Here is a 27,359-nt window from a genome sequence, read left to right as displayed (position 1 = left end):
GAAGACATGCAAAGGTAAGGGCCAAAGAGTCAAAACAATGAATCCTTGAGCAGGCAGCCATCATTAAAATTCAAAGGTTCATTATGGCTTTCCACAAAATAAATCATTACAATGAGAGGCTTAAAAGGATTAAAATGAGGCTTGATTCAAAGCCAAGGGAGGGGAGTCAGTTAAGTCTGCTGCAGGACTGACTGGGGAACAGGAGACACAGACAGAAATGGAACCTGCCTACCGACATACCACTCAGAGTACTGTTGAATAATCTGTGGTCGAATAATCCTTTAAAATTCAATTACTAACATAGGTTAGAGGAAAGGATTTTTACAATTACATATATAATTGTTCTAAAATCAGGAAACACAGAAATGTAGCCTACCTACGAGTGGTGGCTGGAGATATCGGAGGACAAGCTCATTGTAATGGCTGGACTGGAATAAATAGAACGGTATCTTTTACAGATACAATGTGTTTGATATCTTTCCATTCCAGCCTTCATAATGAGCCTGTCCTCCTTTATCTCCGCCCACCGGGCTCCTCTGCTACCTAGCACTGAGGGTACTGTGTTGAAGAACCTGGGGTCAAATAATCCTTTAACATTCATTTATGAACATGGGTCCACTTCAGGCTTAAAGGGAAGGATTTTACCAATGACATGTATAAAATCATTATTGTTAAAAATTCCTGTGCAACTTGAATTGGTTTTGGTGTACAGGTACGAACAACAGCTCTGTGCTTGGTGTCCATTATGTGGACTCACATTTTAATGTTACTTATCATCAGCACAACAAACATAACTCTCCCATTCCTAGTCTTTGAAGTGTGTATTTTCCCAGTGAGTGGAACAGTAGCTTGTTTAGTACAGTAGCTAGCTTCTGTGTGTTAGTGATAACCACTGGGGGAGAGAGACCCTCAAAGTAAGGCATGAAACAGCAGAGAGAACCATGACAAAGAGTTGTGCTGAGCTTCTGCTGTACAAAGCAGATTACAACGTTAAGAACGTAAGGCCCGAATGAAAAAAAGTGTGTGTGAGATCTCATTCCATTGTGAATAAACATAATGCTTAAATTGACAGACCAACTTCTTTTGTAGAAAAAGAAAGCCTTATTCGTCTTCTTTGCAAGAGACCACATTATTTTGTCCCAAGCTTTAGTGGTTGTAGAGGTTGCTAGAATAAACAGTCATCATTGAGATGCTTCCATTTTCTGTACAGTATATTTCTCTCACATCAGTAAATCATTTGATGTCAAATAAAAAAATCAATTTCAAATAAAAGACCCCGTTTCAAATAAAAGGACCATGTTCCCAGAATGGGCTGGCTAGTACAGTCGGCTACCTAAGGCCGTCAATACTACTCACCAACGTGCAATCATTGGACAATAAATTAGACGAGGTACGGACACGAATATCCTACCATTGGGACATCAAAAACTGTAATATCCTATGTTTCACGGAATCGTGGCTGAATGATGACATGGATATTCAGCTAGCGGGATACACGCTGCACCGGCAGGATAGAACAGCACACGAGGGGGGCGGTTTGTGCATATTTGTAAACAAAAGCTGGTGCACGAAATCTAAGGAAGTCTTTAGATTTTGCTCGACTGAAGTAGAGTACATTGTGATAAATTGCAGGCCACACTAGTTGCCTAGAGTTTTCAGCTATACTTTGTGGCTGTTTATTTACCACCACAAACAGATGCTGGCACTAAGACCGCACTCAGTCAGCTGTATAAGGAAATAAGCAAACAGGAAACCACTCACCCAGAGGCGGCACTCCTAGTGGCCGGAGACTTTCATGCAGGGCAACTTAAATCAGTTCTACCAAATGTCTATCAACATGTTAAATGTGCAACCAGAGAGGGAAAAAAATCTAAATTAGCTCTCCCTCCATTTGGTAAATCCGACCACAACTCTATCCTCCTGATTCCTGCTTACAAGCAAAAATAAAGCAGGAAGCACCAGTGACTCGGTCTTTAAAAAGTGGTCAGATGAAGCAGATGCTAAACTACAGGACGGTTTTGCTATCACAGACTGGAACATGTTCCGGGATTCTTCCGATGGCATTGAGGAGTACACCACATCAGTCACTGGCTTTATCAATAAGTGCATCGAGGACGTCGTACCCACAGTGACGGTACGTACATACCCCAACCAGAAGCCATGGATTACAGACAACATTCGCACTGAGCTAAAGGGTAGAGCTGCCGCTTTCAAGGATGCTTACAAGAAATCCTGCTGTGCCCTGCGACGAACCATCAAACAGGCAAGGCGTCAATACAGGGCTAAGATTGAATCATACTACTCCGACGCTCGTCTTATGTTGCAGGGCTTGCAAACTATTACAAACTACAAAGGGAAGCACAGCCGCGAGCTGCCCAGTGACACGAGCCTACCAGACGAGCTAAGTAATTTCTTTGCTCGCTTCGAGGCAAGCAACACTGAGGCATGCATGAGAGCATCAGCTGTTCCGGACGACTGTGTGATCACGCTCTTCGTAACATGTTTCAAGCAGACCACCATAGTCCCTGTACCCAAGAACACAAAGGCAACCTGCCTAAATGACTACAGACCCGTAGCACTCACGTCTGTAGCCATGAAGTGCTGATAGGTTGGTAATGGCTCACATCAACACCATTATCCCAGAAACCCTAGACCCACTCCAATTTGCATACCGCCCAAACAGATCCACAGATGATGCATTCTCTATTGCACTCCACACTGCCCTTTCCCACCTGGACAAAAGGAACACTTATGTGAGAATGCTATTCATTGATTACAGCTCAGCATTCAACACCATAGTACCCTCAAAGCTCATCAGTAAGCTAAGGATCCTGGGAATAAACACATCCCTCTGCAACTGGATCCTGGACTTCCTGACGGGCCGCCCCCAGGTGGTGAGGGTCGGTAGCAACACTTCTGCCACGCCGATCCTCAACACTGGAGCTCCACAGAGGTGCATGCTCAGTCCCCTCCTGTACTCCCTATTCACCCACAACTGCATGGCCAGGTACGACTTCAACACCATCATTACGTTTGCAGACGACACAACAGTGGTAGGCTTGATCACCGACAATGACGAGACAGCCTACAGGGAGGAGGTCAGAGACCTGGCCGGGTGGTGCCAGAATAACAACCTGTCCCTCAACGTAACCAAGACTAAGGAGATGATTGTGGACCACAGGAAAAGGAGGACCGAGCACGTCCCCATTCTCATTGACGGGGCTGTAGTGGCGCAGGTTGAGAGCTTCAAGTTCCTTGGTGTCCACATCAGCAACAAACTAGAATGGTCCAAACACACCAAGACAGCCGTGAAGAGGGCACAACAAAGCCTATTCCCCCTCGGGAAAAGGATTTAGTTTTGAGATCCTCAAAAGGTTATACAGCTGCAACATCGAGAGCATTGAGTGAAGGGAGCGCTCTCCAGTGGGTTTGCATTGTGTTCCCCCCCTCTTTTACGCTGATGCTACTCCCTGTTTGTCATATATGCACTGGTTGCATCACTGCCTGGTTTGGCAACTGCTCGGCCTCCAACATCAAGGCACTACAGAGGGTAGAGTGTACGGCCAAGTACATCACTGGGGCTAAGCCGCCTGCCATCCAGGACCTCTACACCAGGCGGTGTCAGAGGAAGGCCCTAAAAATTGTCAAAGACCCTAGCCACCCCAGTCATAGACTGTTCTCTCTACTACTGCATGGCAAGCGGTACCGGAGTGCCAAGTCTAGGACAAAAAGGCTTCTCAACAGTTTTTACCCCCAAACCATAAGACTCCTGAACAGGTAACCAAATGGCTACCCGGACTATTTGCATTGTGTGCCCCCCCTCTTTTACGCTGATGCTACTCCCTGTTTGTCATATATGCAGAGTCTCTTTAACTATACATTCATGTGCATACTACCTCAATTGGGCAGACCAACCAGTGCTCCCGCACATTGGCTAACCGGGCTATCTGCATTGTGTCCCGCCACGCACCACCCGCCAACACCTCTTTTATGATACTGCTACTCTCTGTTCATCATATACAGTGTGCGTAGTCACTTTAACCATACCTACATGTACATACTACCTCAATCAGCCTGACTAACCGGCGTCTGTGTGTAGCCTCGCTACTTTTATAGCCTCACTACTGTATATAGCCTCGCTACTGTTATTTTTCACTGTATTTTTACTGTTGTTTTATTTATTTACTTACCTATTGTTCACCTAATACCTTTTTTGCACTATTGGCTAGAGCCTGTGAGTAAGCATTTCACTGTAAGGTCTACCTGTTGTATTTGGTGCACGTGACAAATACATTTTTATTTTATTTGAAGTTGAAGACGTCTGATTGTGGAACTGTATAACATAGTCCAGTGAGTCCCCATAAGTACGGTGGCCCTGAGGATCAATGGTGGCAACCTACCTGTTGTATTTGGACATCTGGGCGTACTCCCTCCCAGTCCTCCTGATGGTGCCAGTGCAATACTGCTGGCTCTTCAGTTTCAGACTCAGCTGGTTCAGGACATCCCTCTGAGCCTCCCAGTGGCTCTGCAGAAACTCCCCCTGATAACATAACACATCAAAGGACACATTAGGGTCATGTTCATTAGGCACAAAACATTGGAAAATTAGCTGAAAACAAAGAGGGACCACCTGGACATTTTTGTTTTCTGTTTTAGAATGTTTGAAAACATTTAGCTACGGTGTGACCTACTGAAAAAGACCCAGCACTGGGAAACTAAAGTCATTCTGGTAAACAAAGGTTGTTACATTGTCAGATATTATGTTATGTTGATATGAGTGTATAATTCAACACAACATTGGTTATTAGCTTTATACAAACGCCTGCCACTAATACAAGAGGTGTGATTGGTGGTTACTTGAATAAGATGTCCTATGCATTAAAGATGATAGACATAATCAAGAGCCCAAACGATTGTCCACTAGACAAAATGCACAGCCATGTTGTACTGTAGGAATATCAAATCCCACAATACAGCATTACCAAAGTGCTTCTAATTAAGGTCAGGGTTTCTGAGCATCAGACAATCAGAAATCCACGCAGGCCTTGCAGTGGATCTGTAATTGCATACAAAACATAGAGATGAACCCAATGTTGTGCCAATGAACAACCCCCCGCACAGCAAGCTTAGTTTTTCCTCATTAACACTGTATAAACTGTTTTTTGTTTGCGTGCCGTTGACACCGTTTAATCTATTTTGCCAATGCCTCTAAAAAAGGTCAAATAATTCCATGAATGCAAACTGCTCCTCAATCAAAAGCACTCGATAATAAACAAGTAAATCAACAGCGTGTGTGTTTGAGTGTGTGAGAGTGTGTTATTTGAAACTCAGCAGTCAGGCCTCAACACTCTGTTCATTTGGGAAGAATGAAATTAACCTAACTAGCTAGGAGCTCCATGAAAATTAGCAGACACAACTGTGCCAGCGAGTTATCCTTCTCCTTCCCAACCTCAGAGGAATTTGCCTTCATTTCTGATTCACTCACGGAAGGCGTGTCATGATCCTATTTACCCAATCCGATTGGAGCTGTTTACACACACACAATAATGACTAATGCAGACTACAAACAAACACAATTTAGCACCAGACATCTTGAGTTGAAGAACAGTGTATCATCTGTGGCATGCAGGAGGACTCTCCTTGACTTGGTTTGCTTCCCAGTTTGAAGGATCTTGAAAAGTTTTGGAATTATATGGTTTTTGTTTTGTCCCTCTGAAACTAGCCAGATTTATAGTTCAGTTCTATTTCAATACTGACGTCTATGAATCTATGCACGTTATATTTATATAAACAGGAAAAGGCTACAGTAGTAGAGGAATGTTAGTTAGGCAATGAAAAGCATGAGCTGGCACACACCCAAAAACTTTAGCAGAGGTGCTGACTAGCGGTGAGTGAACTGTAGGCTATCAAAATAAAGAGGTGCACACTCTATATATGTACAGTGGCAAGAAGAAGTGTGTGAACCCTTAGTAATTACCTGGATTTCTGCATAAATTGGTCATAACATTTGATCTGACCTTCATCTAAGTCACAACAATAGACAAACACAGTCTGCTTAAACTAATAACACACAAACAATTATACGTCTTCATGTCGTTATTGAACACACCGTGTAAACATTCACATTGTAGTGTGGGAAAAGTATGTGAACCCTTGGATTTAATAACTGGTTGACCCTCCTTTGGCAGCAATAACCTCAACCAAACGTTTTCTGCACAACGGTCAGGAGGAATTTTGGACCATTCGTCTTTACAAAACTGTTTCAGTTCAGCAATATTCCTTGGATGTCTGGTGTGAACCGCTCTCGAGGTCATACCACAGCATTTTAACAATCGGGTTGAGGTCAGGACTGGGCCACTCCAGAATTTTCTTCTGTTGTTGATTTAAACCTGTGTTTTGGGTCGTTGTCCTGTTGCATCCCCCAACTTCTGTGGCGATTCAAATGGCAGACAGATAGCCATAACATGCTCTTGCAAAATGTCTTGATAATCTTGGGAATACATTTTTCTGTTGATGATAGCAAGCTGTCCAGGCCCTGAGGCAGCAAAGCAGCCACAAACCATGATGCTCCCTCCACCATACTTTACAGTTGGGATGAGGTTTTGATGTTGGTGTGCTGGGCCTTTTTTTCTCCACACAGAGTGTTGTGTGTTCCTTCCAAACAACTCAACTTTAGTTTAATCTGTCCACAGAATATTTTGCCAGAAGCGCTGTGGAACATCCAGGTGCTCTTTTGCAAACTTTTTTTGACAGCTGTGGCTTCTTCTGTGGTGTCCTCCCATGAACACCACTCTTGTTTAGTGGTTTACGTATCGTAGACTCATCAACAGAGATGTTAGCATGTTCCAGAGATTTGTGTAAGTCTTTAGCTGACACTCTAGGATTCTTCTTAACCTCATTGAGCATTCTGATCTGTGCTCTTAGGGAGAGTAGCAACAGTGCTGAACTTTCTCCATTTATAGACAATTTGTCTTACTGTGGTATGATGGACCTCAAGGCTTTTAGAGATACTTTTGTAACCCTTTCCAGCTTTATGCAAGTCAACAATTCTTATTCTTAGGTCTTCTGAGATCTCTTTTGTTCGAGGCATGATTCACATCAGGCTTCTTGTGAATAACAAACTTAAAATTTTGTGAGTGTTTTTTATAGGGCAGCACAGCTCTAACCAACATGCTCTAACCAACATCTCCAATCTGGTCTCATTGATTGGACTCCAGGTTAGCTGACTCCTGACTCCAATTAGCTTTTGGAGAAGTCAGTAGCCTATGGGTTCACATACTTTTTCCAACCTACAATGTTTAAATGATGTATTCAATATAGACAAGAAAAATACAATATTTTTTGTGTTATTAGTACACTGTGTTTGTCTTTTGTTGTGACTAAGATGAAGATCAGATCAAATGTTATGACTAATTTAAACAGAAGTCCAGGTAATTCCAAAGGGTTCACATACTTTTTCTTGCCACTGTACAAGCTCCCAGTACTTCAGAACCACCACAAAGTTCGAACCAATAAATAACTGCCAGCTTATTTATATGTTCATGGGTTGCATGTTTCGTCACAATATTGTTTTGAACATTCATTTTGGACGGATGCCCGACTGAGCATCCTTCTCAATGCATCGTCAACAAGCACTGATGAAGATTTCATCCAAAGTGCTGTAACGATGTTGGGAAGCAAGTTCAGGGAGTGAGTGTTTTAATAAATAAACACAACATATATATAAAATAAGAAACACAAACAATGCACAGACATGACACAGGAACAGAAGCAATAACGCCTGGGGAAGGACGCATCTGATGATGCGCAGGTGCGCGTAACGATAGTGACAGGTGTGCACCATAACGAGCAGCCTGGTGACCTAGAGGCCCAAGAGGGAGCACACGTGACAGTGCATTACAGTGGCTTGGAAATATAATGACATTCATAAGGAGGCAAATAATTAGTAGGAAAACCTTTTGTCATCATTTTGATGTCACCAGATTGACTTTAGATGTAGTATAACTTTAGCTAGCCAGCTAAGGTTGAGTGAAGGCCACCGGATTTGATCTAGCTAACGTTAGCATTGCTAGCTATTTCAGAAAACTTTGCAAGCTAATGACAACATTGCCATCCGTCTAAAGTCAATTTGACAACATGATAATGCTGGCAAAGTTGTTTTCTACTAAATATTTGACTACTTTATCAATGTCATCGTATTTCCAGGCACAATAGTGTAATTTAGACTAAACCGTAGTTAGACTCCGTCCAGAATGACTGGGCTTATCACCACTTTAGTGCACCACTATGGCGCAACCGATAGAGGGCGGCTTGAGAACGTTCATAACTGTCACGCCCTGGCCTTAGTATTTTGTGTTTTCTTTATTATTTTGGTCAGGCCAGGGTGTGACATGGGTGATTTATGTGTCTTGTCTTGTCTAGGGGTATATTAGATTTATGGGGTTGTGTTTAGTAGAGTTGTCTAGGAAAGTATATGGTTGCCTAGAGTGGTTCTCAATCAGAGTCAGGTGTTTATCGTTGTCTCTGATTGGGAACCATTTAGGCAGCCATATTCTTTGGGTATTTCGTGGGTGATTGTTCCTGTCTCTGTGTTTTGCACCAGTTAGGACTGTTTTCGGTTTTCCACGTTTTCTTGTTTTGTATAAGTATATTGTTCTGTTATCATCTTTATTAAAGATGTTTATAAATAACCACGCTGCGTTTTGGTCCGCCTCTCTTTCACCGGAAGAAAACCGTAACAATAACAATAGCATGACTTGACCGAGTGATGGAGGTGCAACCTTTGAATAGTGTGCAACTCTTAATTTTTTATAGCCTACAGTTAGTAATAATATATTATACTACTTAGTAATAATATACATTGCATTCGGAAAGTATTCAGACCCCTTCCCCTTATCCACACTTTGTTACGTTACAGCCTTATTCTAAAATGGATGAAATAAAGAAAAAATCTCAATCTACACACAATACCCCATAATGACATCACAATACCCCATAATGACATCACAATACCCCATAATGGCATCACAATACCCCATAATGACATCACAATACGCCATAATGACATCACAATACCCCATAATGACATCACAATACCCCATAATGACATCACAATACCCCATAATGACATCACAATACCCCATAATGACAAAGCGAAAACAGGTTTTTAGAACATTTTGCAAATGTATTAAAAAAAATACAAACAAAAATACCTTATTACATAAGTATTCAGACCCAAATTTTGAGATCAGGTGTATCCTGTTTCCATTGATCATCCTTGATGTTTCTACAACTTGATTGGAGTCCACCTGTGGTAAATCCAATTGATTGGACATCATTTGGAAGGGCACACACCTGTCTATATAAGGTCCCACAGTTGACTGTGCATGTCAGAGCAAAAACCAAGCCATGAGGTTGAAGGAATTGTCTGTACACCTGCGAGACAGGATTGGTTCGAGGCACAGATCTGAGGAAGGGTACCAAAACATTTATGCAGCATTGAAGGTCCCCAAGAACACAGTGGCCTCCATCATTCTTAAATGGAAGAAGTTTGGAACCACCAAGACTCCTAGAGCTGGCCACCCAGCCAAACTGAGAAATCTGGGGAGAAAGGCTTTGGTCAGAGAGGTGACCAAGAACCCAATGGTCGCTCTGACAGAGCTCCAGAGTTCCTCTGTGGATACATCCTTGTTCGTAGTTATGAAAGTTTCTCTGAACTTTAATATCAAATGGAGTTGACCTTCCCATAGAATGCGCATGAATAAAACTATCAAAGGAAGATTCAACACAACAGAACAACCGATTGATTCGACATTCACAAAACATTCAGAAAGAATCTCCATTGAAATCAATCCAACACAAAACGTGACAATCACTTTGGTGGTTGATTCTTATTGAGAAATTATATGAGATATTGAAGCATATAGGCCCAATTCAGTTCTCATTCATTCTTTGTGTAATCCCTGCAAAAGAAAGAAGGTAATATAAGACAAAAATGGTAAAGCCCTCAAAGCCCAATAAAACAAATATAAATGCTATCTTCAAATATAAGGAACAAGAGAAGCTATGAGTATAAATGATGTGATATTGAAGGCAGTGATGGACTTGAGGAAGTATCACAGACTGACAGAATAATGTCCATGGGCTGTTTGGAGGACCAGATGTTTCGAATAAGCAAATTCATTTGAATCAAAATATTCAAAAACAGAATTGTGTAACAACGTCTTTTCTCTTTGTCTTTCATCAGATACCAAAAAAACTACAAGAGAAAGAGAGAAAGAATAAAAGAAAGAAAGAAATAGGAATTTTGAAGCTGCAATGCAAACAGGATACTGGTCTTATTTGAACCACCTGGGGAACAATATAACATTTACAAGGAGGGGTATGTGCCTCTGGTGAACACTAGTTGGTATGGGAACAGTAGAGCCGAAGGTCTGAGGATGCCTCTTAAACTGTATATTTAGGCAATGTGACATAACGCTGTGTTGGTTTATTTCTTTGATCGTTCTCTCTGAATGCAAGAGGCATCGTGGCGAGATTGGAAACTGTGGGAAGTCACCGCCAACCACCCTGCCCACCTGCCATTTGTGTTCAAAACACCCAGGAAATACATTGGCTTGTTAGAGATGTCTCCCATCAGGGCCGTCCTGTTGTGCTGTGCTGTGCTGTGCTTTGGCTGTACTGGAAAGAAACGGATGGATGGATGGATGGAAAAACGGAAGCATGCTCTGAAAATAAATTCTGCTGTTGGTTGTGTGGGGTCGGAGGATTCCATTAAAGTATCTTATACATTTACAAATACAACAGTGAAGCTTCACCTTCAAAACAACCAACAACCCTTATGGGAATAAGCCACCATTTTGAAATCCTGATCATCAATAGAGGAGTGATGTTGTGGAATTCTATGCACTGTATCCACATTGTTTTCTACAAAATATTTTCTTTGGCATTCTCTTCTTTACAAGTTTCCATGCTGTAAATGATTCTTTTCAAGAGAGTGGCTCTCTGTAGAGACATTGAAAAACATTTGAAAACTATTACTTTCAAATCACTGGCCATAAAGTCTGGATTTAATGTGGTCTCCTTGCATAAATTATGAGACTTTACTGCCAAAAACACTGTTATTATAACAGTGTGTTCTGACATGTGCACCTGTTATTCATGATCACGTATATAATATTATCACTGCTATAATATTGTAGCAGTATACTGTAGCTATTGTTACTGTTTCTGGAATATACAGAATACACTGCTATTTAAAATAGAAGCTAGTTCATTTCTATGATTACTATGATTGATTGTCCATGTTGCTTTGGAATGACAGTTGCACAGCTAACTCCCTCTACTCGTTTAGTACAATGATTTAACAGAAAGCCTCTGCATTGAAAGCCTCTACTGTCATCATATCATCACGATGAGCCTGTTGAACAACATGAGGGGGTGAAATGTCTACATGGCACAGAGTTGGGCTGGCTGACTACCACAGCATCACCATCAAGTGACTTGGACCTTGACGTTCAAGTCTCGGTGGAATACTTCTGTGGGTTACTCTACCTACGGTACATATGTTCCTGCACCTTTAAGAAATATATTAGGGGAGTTTCAAAGGTTTAGCTCCTGCAACATTTATCAGTGCGTGAAATTAGCAATTGCTAGGAGCTAAATTGCTGCTTCTTATTTAATGTTGTTGCTGAAAGGTGACATTAAATCACTGATCCCTGGCTTCCAAGAAGTCAAAACAGCAGCAGAGAGAGACAGTCAGAGACATCAGTGTGAAGAAGAGTGTCCCCACTACTCACTGTCTATCTAATACATAGTCAGACTACTCACATTCTATCTAATATGCAGTCAGACTACTCCCCGTCTATCTAATATGCAGTCAGACTACTCACCGTCTATCTAATACACAGTCAGACAACTTACTCACTGTCTATCTAATACACAGACTACTACTTACTCACTGTCTATCTAATACACAGACTACTACTTACTCACTGTCTATCTAATACACAGACTACTACTTACTCACTGTCTATCTAATACACAGACTACAACTTACTCACTGTCTATCTAATACACAGACTACTACTTACTCACTGTCTATCTAATACACAGACTACTACTTACTCACTGTCTATCTAATACACAGACTACTACTTACTCACTGTCTATCTAATACACAGACTACTACTTACTCACTGTCTATCTAATACACAGTCAGACTACTCACCGTCTATCTATACACAGACTACTCACTGTCTATCTAATACACAGACTACACTTACTCACTGTCTATCTAATACACAGACTACTACTTACTCACTGTCTATCTAATACACAGACTACAACTTACTCACTGTCTATCTAATACACAGACTACTACTTACTCACTGTCTATCTAATACACAGACTACTACTTACTCACTGTCTATCTAATACACAGACTACTACTTACTCACTGTCTATCTAATACACAGACTACTACTTACTCACTGTCTATCTAATACACAGACTACTACTTACTCACTGTCTATCTAATACACAGACTACTACTTACTCACTGTCTATCTAATACACAGACTACTACTTACTCACTGTCTATCTAATACACAGACTACTACTTACTCACTGTCTATCTAATACACAGACTACTACTTACTCACTGTCTATCTAATACATAGACTACTACTTACTCACTGTCTATCTAATAAAGTCAGACTACTCACAGTCTATCTAATAAAGTCAGACTACTCACCGTCTATCTAATACACAGTCAGACTACTCACCGTCTATCTAATACACAGTCAGACTACTCACCGTCTATCTAATACACAGTCAGACTACTCACCGTCTATCTAATACACAGTCAGACTACTCACCGTCTATCTAATACACAGTCAGACTACTCACCATCTATCTAATACACAGTCAGACTACTCACCGTCTATCTAATACACAGTCAGACTACTCACCATTTATCTAATACACAGTCAGACTACTTACTCACCATTTATCTAATACACAGTCAGACTACTCACTGTTTACCTAACACAGTCAGACTACTCACCGTCTATCTAATACACAGACTAACACACAGTCAGACTACTTACTCACTGTCTATCTAATACACAGTCATACTACTCACTGTTTATCTAACACACAGTCAGACTACTTACTCACTGTCTATCTAATACACAGTCAGACTACTCACCGTCTACATAATACACAGTCAGACTACTCACCGTCTACCTAATACACAGTCAGACTACTCACCGTCTATCTAATACACAGTCAGACTACTTACTCACCGTCTATCTAATACACAGTCAGAATACTTACTCACTGTCTATCTAATACACAGTCAGACACTTACTCACTGTCTATCTAATACACAGTCAGACTTCTTACTCACTGTCTATCTAATACACAGTCAGACACTTACTCACTGTCTATCTAATACACAGTCAGACTACTTACTCACTGTCTTTCTAATACACAGTCAGACTACTTACTCACTGTCTATCTAATACACAGTCAGACTACTTACTCACTGTCAATCTAATACACAGTCAGACTACTTCCTCACTGTCTTTCTAATACACAGTCAGACTACTTACTCACTGTCTTTCTAATACACAGTCAGACTACTTACTCACTGTCTATCTAATACACAGTCAGACTACTTACTCACTGTCTATCTAATACACAGTCAGACTACTTACTCACTGTCTATCTAATACACAGTCAGACTACTTACTCACTGTCTATCTAATACACAGTCAGACTACTCACCATCTACCTAATACACAATCAGACTACTCACCATCTATCTAATACACAGTCAGACTACTCACCTTCTACAGTGCCTTGCGAAAGTATTCGGCTCCCTTGAACTTTGCGACCTTTCGCCACATTTCAGGCTTCAAACATAAAGATATAAAACTGTATTTTTTTGTGAAGAATCAACAACAAGTGGGACACAATCATGAAGTGGAACGACATTTATTGGATATTTCAAACTTTTTTAACAAATCAAAAACGGAAAAATTGGGCGTGCAAAATTATTCAGCCCCTTTACTTTCAGTGCAGCAAACTCTCTCCAGAAGTTCAGTGAGGATCTCTGAATGATCCAATGTTGACCTAAATGACTAATGATGATAAATACAATCCACCTGTGTGTAATCAAGTCTCCGTATAAATGCACCTGCACTGTGATAGTCTCAGAGGTCCGTCAAAAGCTCAGAGAGCATCATGAAGAACAAGGAACACACCAGGCAGGTCCGAGATACTGTTGTGAAGAAGTTTAAAGCCGGATTTGGATACAAAAAGATTTCCCAAGCTTTAAACATCCCAAGGAGCACTGTGCAAGCGATAATATTGAAATGGAAGGAGTATCAGACCACTGCAAATCTACCAAGACCTGGCCATCCCTCTAAACTTTCAGCTCATACAAGGAGAAGACTGATCAGAGATGCAGCCAAGAGGCCCATGATCACTCTGGATGAACTGCAGAGATCTACAGCTGAGGTGGGAGACTCTGTCCATAGGACAACAATCAGTCGTATATTGCACAAATCTGGCCTTTATGGAAGAGTGGCAAGAAGAAAGCCATTTCTTAAAGATATCCATAAAAAGTGTTGTTTAAAGTTTGCCACAAGCCACCTGGGAGACACACCAAACATGTGGAAGAAGGTGCTCTGGTTAGATGAAACCAAAATTGAACTTTTTGGCAACAATGCAAAACGTTATGTTTGGCGTAAAAGCAACACAGCTGAACACACCATCCCCACTGTCAAACATGGTGGTGGCAGCATCATGGTTTGGGCCTGCTTTTCTTCAGCAGGGACAGGGAAGATGGTTAAAACTGATGGGAAGATGGATGGAGCCAAATACAGGACCATTCTGGAAGAAAACCTGATGGAGTCTGCAAAAGACCTGAGACTGGGACGGAGATTTGTCTTCCAACAAGACAATGATCCAAAACATAAAGCAAAATCTACAATGGAATGGTTCAAAAATAAACATATCCAGGTGTTAGAATGGCCAAGTCAAAGTCCAGACCTGAATCCAATCGAGAATCTGTGGAAAGAACTGAAAACTGCTGTTCACAAATGCTCTCCATCCAACCTCACTGAGCTCGAGCTGTTTTGCAAGGAGGAATGGGAAAAAAATTCAGTCTCTCGATGTGCAAAACTGATAGAGACATACCCCAAGCGACTTACAGCTGTAATCGCAGCAAAAGGTGGCGCTACAAAGTATTAACTTAAGGGGGCTGAATAATTTTGCACGCCCAATTGTTCAGTTTTTGATTTGTTAAAAAAGTTTGAAATATCCAATAAATGTTGTTCCACTTGTTGTTAATTCTTCACAAAAAAAATGCAGTTTTATATCTTTATGTTTGAAGCCTGAAATGTGGCAAAAGGTCACAAAGTTCAAGGGGGCTGAATACTTTCGCAAGGCACTGTACCTAATACACAGTCAGACTACTCACCATCTATCTAATACACAGTCAGACTACTCAACGTCTAGAACATGAACTATCGCAACTCAAGTCATCAAGCATGTGTGAAGACCTAAATAATGAGCGAATACATTGAGATGCATATAAGGAAGTCATCACACAGTCAAGAAGAGGGGGTTTCTTTTGGGCATATCTTAAATGCAATATTACTAGGAGACAATGAAAACAAAGAATGTATGTACTACAGATTGAAAGACAACCATTAACAACACATTCATATAGTGTATTAGACAGCACTAAAATGTGTGTTTGTTCCTAACTCTCATACACATACATATTTGTTCCTATCTTTGAAAACAACAGAAATCTGAAATCCTTCACAGGCTCAGAATCAGCACACCTCCCTGCCAGCCCCCCTGAGATCAACATAGAGAGGAGAGGCGGCACAGCGGCATCCGGCAAACAGCTCAGATGAAGATATTTCCAAAGCGGAGCCAAGTGCTTCAGGCAGGTGTTACACCGAGAATCCATTAATATAGGTAATTAACATTAGCCACCATTTTAATTAACATGGAAACTAATTAGGAAATAATTGAGTAAAATCTGATCTTAATTCTAAATCGGAGAAAAGCTGGTATCAGATCTGGCTGCTTGACAACGTGCCTTCCTTTGAGTTTGGGGAGCTGAAATGAATGTTTTTTGGGTGATGTTGGATGACAGGAGTAGAGGTTTTCAATGAGAATTGTAGAGGAAAATAAGTCAAAAGGCACAGAATCAAGCCTTGATATCAGGGTCTGTGTTATGTTCACATTTCTCTCTCCCTGAGACACAGTGGTAGGCAGATTGCAGCATAACATCAGTGCCAATGCATGGAGAGAGATACAACTAGCTACACCGTGCTTGTTCTAAAAGTCTGGGAAGGTTCTGGAACACAACCCTACCTGAATCTTAGCTGAATTTCTGTCTGTCTGTGTCTGTCTGTTTCTGCCTACCTTTCTGTCGGTATGTCTGTCTCTGCCTGTCTGTCTTCTGTTTGCCTGACTGTCTGTCTACCTATCCACTGAACGTTATATATAGAACACAACAACATGATGTACCCATTCAATAAATGCCAGAAAATTGACATGTCTTAACAGCAAGTCAGGTATATCAATGTACAAAGTCATATTAAAGCGAGGTCTAGAAAACACACACATTTCATAGTACAGTTTCTACCCCCAAGCCATAAGACTGCTGAACAATTAATCAAATGGCAACCTGGACTATTTGCACCCCCCTTTGTTTTTACACTGCTGCTACTCGCTGTTTATTATCTACAGTATGCAGTCACTTTACACCTACCTACATGTACAAATTACCTCGACTAACTTGTACCCCGCACATGAACTCTGTATACAGCCTCGTTATTGTTATCTTGTGTTACATTTTTTCATTTTTTACTTTAGTTTATTTAGAAAATATTTTCTTAACTCTATTTTCTTTAAACTGCATTGTTGGTTAAGGGCTTGTAAGTAAGAATTTCACGGTAAGGTTGTATTCGGCACATGTGACAAATAAAATGTGATTTGACTTGACTAGATTCCAATCAAGAGCTGTAGAATACTACAAATAACATCTACCTTATAAATCAAAAGATGATCCTAGTTCACTAGGTATTAGATGAATTAATGCTAGTATTTCCTGGCTCCTTCCAGAAACCGCTATCACCTCTTAGCCATGGCTGCTGTGGTGGATCGACAACAAAGTGGAGAAAAAGCAGAAGTCAGAAACACTCCTTGGAGCAACTGCTTTTAAATGCTCTTCTTGGCAATCACAGGGAAGAAATTGATTCCAGCAATAAGACAATGAAAGCAATTGTAAAGATTGATGCAGAAAGCTGGAACGTAATGCACAGGGCCAAGTTGACTATTTCATTAACAGTAAGACAAAACTCCAGAACGATTCGCAATGACAAATGCCCGGGACCATTATATGCACATTCCAGGTAAATGCTTGGGGCCAAGTTAGATTTGATTTCTCTGCCCCATTGTATCTCTATTTAGTATTTGTTGTATTTGTTCCAGATGGAAGGTGCTGCTGGTAGCTGTAGTGCTAGTAGTAGTGGTGATGGTGAGGTAATATTGTACATTCCTTTAGCTCAGGACAACCTTGTTGCCTTATCAGAAATCTCATTTTTTGAACGATATTACATACAGTCTAAACCTGTGATGACAAATCAATATCTCTACCAGGGATCCTATGACCTCAGAGACAGCGCTATAATTAGTGATCTATCTATTTCTGTTGGATTTCCTGTTCAGTTAGTACACTCCTCGAAAAAAAGGTGCTATCTACAGTAGAACCTAAAAAGGGTTCTTGGACTGTCCCCATAGGAGTACATTTTGAAGAACCATTTTTGGTTCCAGGTAGAACCCTTTTATGCTCCATGTACAACCCTTTCCACAGAGGGTTCTACATGGAACCCAACAAGGTTCTACCGCAAGAAAAAAAGGGTTCTCTAATGGCAGGGATGGGAATCTGGCGGCCCACTCCCCTTTTGTAGGCCCGCAGACCAATTTCACAAAAACATTTTTTTTATGTATTATTTATTTTTTAGTAACTCAAGTCGGGGTCTCAACTTACTGTTGAGAGTTAGAATAATATAATACACAAGGTGACATTTTCGAAATGTGGTTGTGCATCAGCAGTCACTCAATTAGCCCATGTCAGCAAAATAAATGTGATTGGTAAATTAGTCTTGAGGCCAGCAATGTAAACGTGTAGTTAGCATGGTCGAATTACAGATATCTCATGTCTAAACCTGTGTTTAAACCTGCTCAGTATTAAGATCCAGAGATTTGGACTCGAGTCACAAGACTTGTACTGGCGTCTGACTTCAGTCACAAATTTGATGACATGCGACTCGACTTGATAGAAAATAAAATAACTTGAGACTTGACTGTGACTTAGAGCCTCAAAACTGGACTTGACTTGAGACTGAAGACTTGAAACAGCCCCACCTGTTTTGAGCCCCACCTGTTTTGAGCCCCACCTGTTTTGAGCCCCACCTGTTTTGAGCTCCACCTGTTTTGAGCCCCACCTGTTTTGAGCCCCACCTGTTTTGAGCCCCACCTGTTTTGAGCCCCACCTGTTTTGGGCCCCACCTGTTTTGAGCCCCACCTGTTTTGGGCCCCACCTGTTTTGGGCCCCACCTGTTTTGAGCCTCACCTGTTTTGAGCTCCACCTGTTTTGAGCTCCACCTGTTTTGAGCCCCACCTGTTTTGAGCTCCACCTGTTTTGAGCCCCACCTGTTTTGAGCCCCACCTGTTTAGCTAAAAAAAACAGGGGGTTGCCTGTTTTGCATGTTAATTTGGCCCCCTCAAAAATGTCATATCAGTTTGCAAACAATGTAAAAAAACAACAACATTGAGTTAATAAACCTGCATACAAACATTGTGTCTTTTTTGCTTTCTTGAGTAAGGCTGCTCCAAAACGCAGCTGTTTCAGCCTAGCTCTGTGCTTTCTGTGATGGTGCGGCAGCCAACGGAATATACAAAGTGTAGGGGTTGGTAATGTTCTCTAGTTGCGCAGTGATTGGCTCAGTGTTCTGTCATGAGGACACTACGTCACCGCAAAATCTATGGGGAGAGCTCGAAAAATCAAGCCCCTTGGGTGCTGTCATAGAGTTACAATAGAAGTGCCCATCCAAGAAGGCTCAAGGTCATTGGCCACAGATAAAATGACGTCAAATCACGTTATATATAGCATAGCTTTGATTGGACTGATCATGTCAACATCATACTTTCAAAATCTAGCAAGCTAGACGAGCAGTCATAATCATGAATCATGTTGACAATCTACTTGCACATCCTTTTCAATCCTTGTCATATAAAGATAAATTATAGATAAAATGTATCGTTGCTCATCGGCCATTGGACATTACATTACACAACAAGTTGGAAATCGTAAATTCAACAATGAGTGGTTTGGAAGGAATCAGTGGCTAACTACAAGCGTTGCAAAGCAATCACTAGCCTGCTATTCAGTGGAGTGGATGTGTGGTCCAGGTCTGCTTTATGATTTACATGCTAAACTCGCTACTGGGCTACATATAGCCTACCATTGATATAAATACCTTCGCTTATTCGATCTGGTCACTAACATAGGTGACAGCATACAGCATTGTACCAAATTCTTGTTTCTAAAACATCTAATCTACAGTGGTTCTTCCTTCAAAAGATGCAGCGTACTGCAGCACAGCTTGTGGGGTGCCGGAGAATTCTATGGCACTTTATTTAAGTGTCAGCCATTGTTGCCAGAATGACGCAATTTACCACAATCTGCCACCATCTACCACAAACGGTCGCAGCTAACGACTTCCACCGAAGGTGGCTCAGCCACTTCTCCCTGTTCGGGCGGTGCTCGGCGGTCGTCGTCGCCGGCCTACTTGCTTCCACCAAATCCATTTTTCCTTTTCGTTTGTGTCTGTCTGTGTTTTCCTTACACCTGTGTCCTATTAGTTAATCGGTGGGTTTATTAACCTCTGCTGCCTGTTATTCTTTGTGCGGGATTATTTAGCTGTTTGCTATGTTAGGGGTGCGTGTTTGCACCACAGGGTTATGTCTCACGGTCGTTGTACCGTTTTGGACTGTAATTAGGAGTAGAGGTTTCTCCTCCGTGTGTTGCATTTATTTCCCTGTGTGTGTGGCGACTTCGTTTGGGCGTGTTCCCCCACCTGTTGTTTGTTGAGTTGGGACTGCTAATAAATTATTGTGCTACTGGGACTTCCTTGCTCTCCTGCTCCTGACTCCTGCACCTCCCTCCTCTTAGGAGGCACGTAACAACCACTGTATGCTTTAGAACGAAACAGTTGCGCATCTTGACTATTGACCAGTCAACAGAAATGGCACAAGACGGGCTCACATGTACAGATTAGAGACCAGAAAACGCTTGTTTAAACGTACTCCTGTTTGGCGTGGCGAAAATAGAGTAGCCTACCTAAATGAATATTTTCCATATAAAATACAGTTTAGGTAATCTGCTACGGACGCATTTTTGCCAGAACAATGGGCTTCCTAGTTATTTCATTGATAATTTTCTTATTTCTGATAGGACTAGTTTGGATGGGTTATAATGATATACCTCAGTGGTGGTACTAGCTATATTTCTAAAGATAGCTGGAACATCGCACTACCTTCAATACTTGCGCTGGTGTTCACCCTGTGCGTGCGTGCATGTGCTTGCGCCGGGATCGCCAGCTTTGAACCACTCCTTGTTTTGGGGGTCGCTAGCGAACAGATTGCTGATTTTCTGTACAGCTACAGGATCGGTTGCAGCGCAACTTCAAATTGCAGGGACAGAGTATTACCATAAATTAATATGCAGCTCCCTCCAAAATAGTTTGGTGATGATGAATATGAACTGTTTACTCACCAGCAATGGGACATCAAACAACAATTACTAGATTTGGCCTACTGGTCTTTTGGTATGTCCATTTTTTTAACTTACTTATGAAGCATGCATTTAGAATTTGTTGTTAAAATCAATTATAACATAATCAAAATGTGTTGTAGACAAAATAATGAAAAAGGGCAAATATTCTGTTTAGTGGGACTAAGGTTCTATCTGGCAAAAAAATAGATATTGAGCATCAAAGTTTTCACATCTCAGATCTCAGAACTGTTGTAGTGAATTCTTCTTTCTTAACCCATTAAGGTCCTCATCTTAAAACATTGACTCTGTACATTGAGTCAATGTGTACCGGTACCACCAGCACATTGTCTAGCTATTGTTATTTTACTGCTGCTCTTTAATGACTTTATCCTTTTATTTCTTATTCTTATTTGTATTTTTTAAACTGCATTGTTGATTAGGGGCTTGTAAGTAAGCATTTCACTGTTGTATTCAGTGCATGTGACTATTAAAATTTGATTTGATTTAAAAGGTCCCTAAAGTACAAATGTCCATCTGGGTTCAACCATAAGGTTCTATCTGACACATGTTCAGTTTTTAAGAAGACTGTAGCTATTTGAATACATAAATGACAGAATAACACTTTTCCGAAGATAGAGTCAGAACACATCATCAAATACATTAAGATTTTTATCATTATGATCTTCAGATGAATTTGAGTCATCACTGAAAAATGTGACAACATCATTACGTTAAGATTTCTGACCGTGCTTGTTTTTTGCTTGCGTGCCATTATTGCTGGCTTGACTAGCCAAGACCATACTTAGAGGGAGATGGCAAAGACATACAGTACCAGTCAAACGTTTGGACACACCTACTCATTCCGGGTTTTTCTTTATTTTTACTATTCTCTACATTGTAGAATAGTAGTGAAGACATCAAAACTATGAAATAACACATATGGAATCATGTAGTAACCAAAAGTGTTAAACAAATCTAAATATATTTGATATTCTTCAAAGTAGCCACCCTTTGCCTTGACAGCTTTGCACAATCTTGGCATTCTCTTAAACAGCTTCATGAGGTAGTCACCTGGAATGCATTTTAGTTAACATGTGTGCTTTTCAAAAATGTATGCGTTTGAGCCAATCAGTTGTGTTGTGACAAGTTAGGGGTGGTATTCAGAAGATAGCCCTATTTGGTAAAAGACCAAGTCCCATATTATGTCATGAGCAGCTCAAATAAGCAAAGAGAAACGACAGTCCATCATTACTTTAAGACATGAAGGTCAGTCAATCGGGAAAATTTCAAGAACTTTGAAAGTTTCTTCAATTGCAGTCGCAAAAACATCTAGCGCTATGATGAAACTGGCTCTCATGAGGACCGCCACAGGAAAGAAAGACCCAGAGTTACCTCTGCTGCAGAGGATAAGTTCATTAGAGTTACCAGCCTTAGAAATTGCAGCCTGAATAAATGCTTCACAGAGTTCAAGTAACAGACACATCTCAACATCAACTGTTCAGAGGGGACTGCGTGAATCAGGCCTTCATGATTCAATTGCTGCAAAGAAACCACTACTAAAAGGACACCAATAAGAAGAGACTTGCTTGGCCCAAGAAACACAAGCAATGGACATTAGACCGGTGGAAATCTGTCCTCTGGTCTGATGAGTCCAAATTGGAGATTTTTGGTTCCAACCTCCATGTCTTTGTGAGATGCAGAGTAGGTGAACGGATTATCTCTGCATGTGTGGTTCCCACTGTGAAGCATGGAGGAGGTGTAATGGTGTGGGGGTGCTTTGCTGGTGACACTGTCAGTGATTTATTTAGAATTCAAGGCACACTTAACCAACTATGCTACCACAGCATTCTGCAGCGATACACCATCCCATCTGGTTTGCGCTTAGTGTGACTATCATTTGTATTTCAACAGGACAATGACCCAACACACCTCCAGGCTGTGTAAGGGCTATTTGACCAAGAAGGTGAGTGATGGAGTGCTGCATCAGATCACCTGGCCTCGACAATCATCCGACCTCAACTCAATTGAGACTATTTGGGTTGAGATGGGCCTCAGAGGGAAGGAAAAGCAGCAAACAAGTGCTCAGCATATTTGGAAATTCCTTCAAGACTGTTGGAAAAGCATTCCAGATAAAGCTGGTTGAGAGAATTCCAAGAATGTGCAAAGCTGTCATCAAGTCAAAGGGTTTTGAAGAATCTCAAATACACTTTTTTGGTTACTAAATGATTCCATATGTGTTATTTCATAGTTTTGATGTCTTCACTATAATTCTACAATGTAGAAAAATTAAAATTAAGAAAAATCCTGGAATGAGTAGGTGTGTCCAAACTTTTGACTGGTACTGCATGTTCTGATTGGTCCTTATGGATTTGTTTAGGCTTGTGATTGGATTGCAGATATAATGTCATATTGCCAAGTTCTAATGGGTTAATGCAGATAGTTCTATCTAGTTTTTAATTTCTTTCACTTAAAATTGACTTTTTCAAAACTCTAACTTCACAGACATATGAAGAACCATTTATAGATCTATTACATGTGACTGACTCAATTTTGACAAAAGTATCAGATAGAATTTAGAGTCCCAAGGTCTAGATTTGTAGTTGAACAAGTCATTGCATGTATATATATTTATTCACTTGACTTGAACTCAACTTGCTCTTCAAATGTATGACTCGAGACTTGACCCATTCTACCTGGGACTCGACTTGAGACTTGAACCTTGTGACTTGAAACTCGAACCTTGTGACTTGAGACTCAAACCTTGTGACTTGAGAATTGCTTGTGACTCGAATAACAGTCACTTGGTCCCACCTCTGTTAGGATCACCCTCAACCACCCCTCCCTCTCTCTCCATTCTAGGAAGTCAAAGGTAAAATATTACCAGGCTCAAAAACAGATATTTACTGACTTACTGTACCACCTCAGGTAGACCCAGAGTGTAATCTCTTTGAGAGAGAAATGATGTATTTACCTGATTTGTTTGATATTAATAGATAGCAATTAATACTTAACAAATGGGAAGACATTTCTGTCTTGCTAATGCTGTGTTTTTATCGTCTCCACTCTAGTTCCCTGCAGCTAATCTGGGCGTATGGTCACTAGAGACGGCTTGAGCTGACAAATGAGTTAAAGACTACATTACATAGGCAAGATGTGGTGAGTGTAACCAAGATAGAGATAGACTGGAAGAGTTTAGAACAATCCCTCATTGTCTCAAAATCATCATTGCATCTGGGAGACTAAGCCAGGGTGGGGTTAAGACAATACACCCCTGGGCAGATAACGACAGGATGAACCCAGAGTGTCTTATGATGCCCCAATCTGCATGGGAGAGGTGGAACCAACCATGACTAAACATTCTTAGTGTCAGCTATATAAAGAACTCTGCATTTGTGTAAAGGTTAGGCTACTCGGTTGACTAGTTTCATTATTGCAATAATTAATCGATATTGAATAAAGATGATTGTTTGAAGAAATGACAAAGTCTCTCTCACTTGATTAGAATATTCCACAACATCTCATAATAAAAATGTTAACCATTGGATTTGATAAGGCATCTTATGAATATAAAGGTTATTAACAGTGTGTGTGCCTATGTCTATGTGTGTGTTTGTGCCTGCTTGTGCTCATGTACGTGCGGGTGTGCACTGTGTGTGAGTTCCTGCATGCTTGTGTGTGTGTGTTTGCCTGTATCTGAACTCTGAGGGAAGAAAAGAGAAACTACCTAGATCCTTGTTAAATCCTCCACCTCCTCAGCAGAGCACCGGGCCAGCCAAGCCAGCCAACAAGATGACCAGAGGTTAACCTGCCAGGGAAATCTCAACCTGCCAATTGACAGCAGCTAAACGGCCCTGACACTGGGCTGCTGTGCTCATTCCAACCAGTAAGCCACCTTCAAAGTTGCTGTCAGGTAAATGACCTTGTATTTCATTAACTGATAATTAAATGGATTTATTCCACTAACAGTTTTAATTAAAATGCTAGAAATATTGATTACCTCTATCAGCTCTACTCTCCCCAGATGAAAACAGGTTTTAGAACTGTTTATTTAGAGAGGGGGTAGAGAATTACATTAGTTTCAATCTCTAAGACACTAAATAAGGCTGCCCCACGCAGAACAAAAAAAGTTACATGTTTTTGATGTTTGATTCATTATTTCACAATCCATTTTTGTTACCTTGATATTTAATTAAAATATAATTTCAAAACATAATTAAGTTGCCCAGTTTAATCTGTGGGGCAGGAGAGTAGCTGAGCTCTATCAACATTGAAAGCTGCCAATGCAATGGTTGAACATTTAGTGTTGCTGCTTTCTTCATGTTTTTCTAACGGTATAGTTACCAGAGTCAGGATGGGGAAATGAAATGACTTGCAGGAAGCTGTTGTCGGGCAGTGGTACGGAACCGTGTTATTCTTCTAATGCATATTGTCTGTTGTGCCAAAGCAGAGTGTCATCAGACATGTGTGATGCTACAGATACCATCGCAGTGTGGGGCCAGACGCAGGCCTACTGATGGACAAACTAATTATGCATGAAATCAAATATGATTTTCAAATGAATTGAAATGAGAAACTCCCCGATAGATAGTCCACATGGACCCTCTCAGCAGGCTCTGTCTGCTCTGGTCGGGAGCGGGGATGTGGATAAGAATGTGTGTGTGTGTGTGTGTGTGTGTGTGTGTGTGTGTGTGTGTGTGTGTGTGTGTGTATGTGTGTGTGTGTGTGGTGCCTCCATGGGGGTAGTTGGAATAGACAAATGAAGTTTGTGGGGGAAGTATTTGTTATTTAATGTGATGTGGAGTAATTATCTTTAAACATGGTCAGAGAATATCATTTAAAATGCACTGACAACAGAAAATCAAATAAGCCAACCAATTGAAACTCCTCACAGATCCATCATCCTGCAGTCTCTTCAAAACAAGAGAATTAGATCAGTCCTACTCATTTATTTACATCATGGGTGGTAGAGAGAAAAGTTAACACATTGGAGGAAATTAGAGGTAATTACGGGGTCTGAGCAATTAAGTGTATTTCGAGGGCGACTGTGTCAGAACTGAAGAATGGAGAGCTACTGTTGTGGAGAGAATCACATATTCCTCTATCTGATGTTAGTTGGGAAATTAAAGCATCACATAACCAGGGCTTTAAGATTCAGAACAATGCCTAGGCAGAATAAACACACATAGCACGTTCTTACCACCAGAGAGATAACATTTCAACTGAGAGGGAAATGAGGGAGGACCAACCAAACACCATACAACGCACATAGAGAGCCAACATTGACTCAACTAGAACAACACAACAGAAGTGGGACTTTTCCAATAGAGACAATACTACATCATGCATGTCCCAAAGATATGTTGGGCTTTTTAAATCAACACTAATAATCACTATTAGCAATAGATCTCAATCACCATATGATCAATGAATTCTGTTCTTAATTCACTCACTCTAGTCCAGGTGGACTACTAGCTAGATTGGCCCATTTCTCAACTAAGGAATGTATCATTGAGCCTGCTTGGAGTGCCAGAAGGGTGGGGTTTGCACTTTTGGTAATATTCCATTGGTTCTATTGCATCAGGCGAGCTCAATCGAGTGCAGCTAATGTATCTGAATGAAAACAAATACTATATGAACCCAGGTCAGGATCTAAGCAACACAAAGCATGTAACTGTCTAGGAAGCAGTCAAAGGAGATAATGTATTAATGGCCCAAAACATCACAGAACAAAGAACCAAGCAGTCCTCCTGATCCTCCTACACAGCCACTAGATGTAGGAATCAAACACTCGTCCTCTCCTAACATTGAGCCTATTATTCTGCTTCTCCTCCCAAAGTAATCTCTTCTCTTTACTTACTGTTCCAGGACACCATTCCACTTATTTTCAATATCAAAGCTGGAACACAAATCAAAAGGGATCCAAAGACGAGCCATTTTGTTTGTAGAATTTTAAACATTCCAACTGAGTTGACAATGACTAACGCTTTTCCACCAGCCGAGGAAGAGAGAGAAGAACAGAGGGAATTCAGGGCCGAATCCTTTAACATGAACCAGGAGGAATGTGGAAACGTAGCACAGGAGTAAACAGTGAAACTACAGTCTTCACAGAGGAGGAGATCATCCTGGAAAACGGATCCTTCTTCTGCTAGCTCTTATAAAGGGTTAGTGATTTATTTTTGCCATTGGAATACCATAGTAACATGTCAAATATGCTACTATAACAATAATAATAACAATAATAATAAAAATACAGTAATATGACATTTCAGGATTTTTGTCACTGGTGGGTTTTGTAATAGGGATTTACAGACACACAGTGTTGCCTGCTTGTTCCCTGCTGGTGTCTACATTAAAACGATTCAAGCACAAATAAAAGAGGTGTTTAATCACCATGGCCAGGTTTGTGAACATAATAACATTTTACTACTCAGAGCATCTGTCAGAGCTCGCAATAAAACCAAAGGAGAAATCATTATGGACCATCAAA

At 40.8% G+C, this 27,359-nt stretch overlaps 1 protein-coding gene across 2 annotated transcripts in view; it reads right to left on the bottom strand.

Moving 5' to 3' along the window:
• The window catches only part of LOC139384056 (A-kinase anchor protein 6-like), a 246,674-nt gene that overhangs the window by 93,349 nt on the left and 125,966 nt on the right, over positions 1-27,359 (bottom strand). For both annotated transcript variants that reach the window (XM_071128691.1, XM_071128692.1), the window contains one exon: positions 4,401-4,540. In XM_071128691.1, the coding sequence (XP_070984792.1) occupies positions 4,401-4,540 (140 nt within the window). The remainder of the gene's footprint in view (positions 1-4,400; positions 4,541-27,359) is intronic.

This window comes from Oncorhynchus clarkii, chromosome 25 (genome assembly GCF_045791955.1).
Source record: "Oncorhynchus clarkii lewisi isolate Uvic-CL-2024 chromosome 25, UVic_Ocla_1.0, whole genome shotgun sequence".
Classification (NCBI taxonomy): Eukaryota; Metazoa; Chordata; class Actinopteri; order Salmoniformes; family Salmonidae; genus Oncorhynchus; species Oncorhynchus clarkii.
Note: the sequence above shows the minus strand (reverse complement) of the source record. Positions and strands in the feature narration are given on the sequence as shown.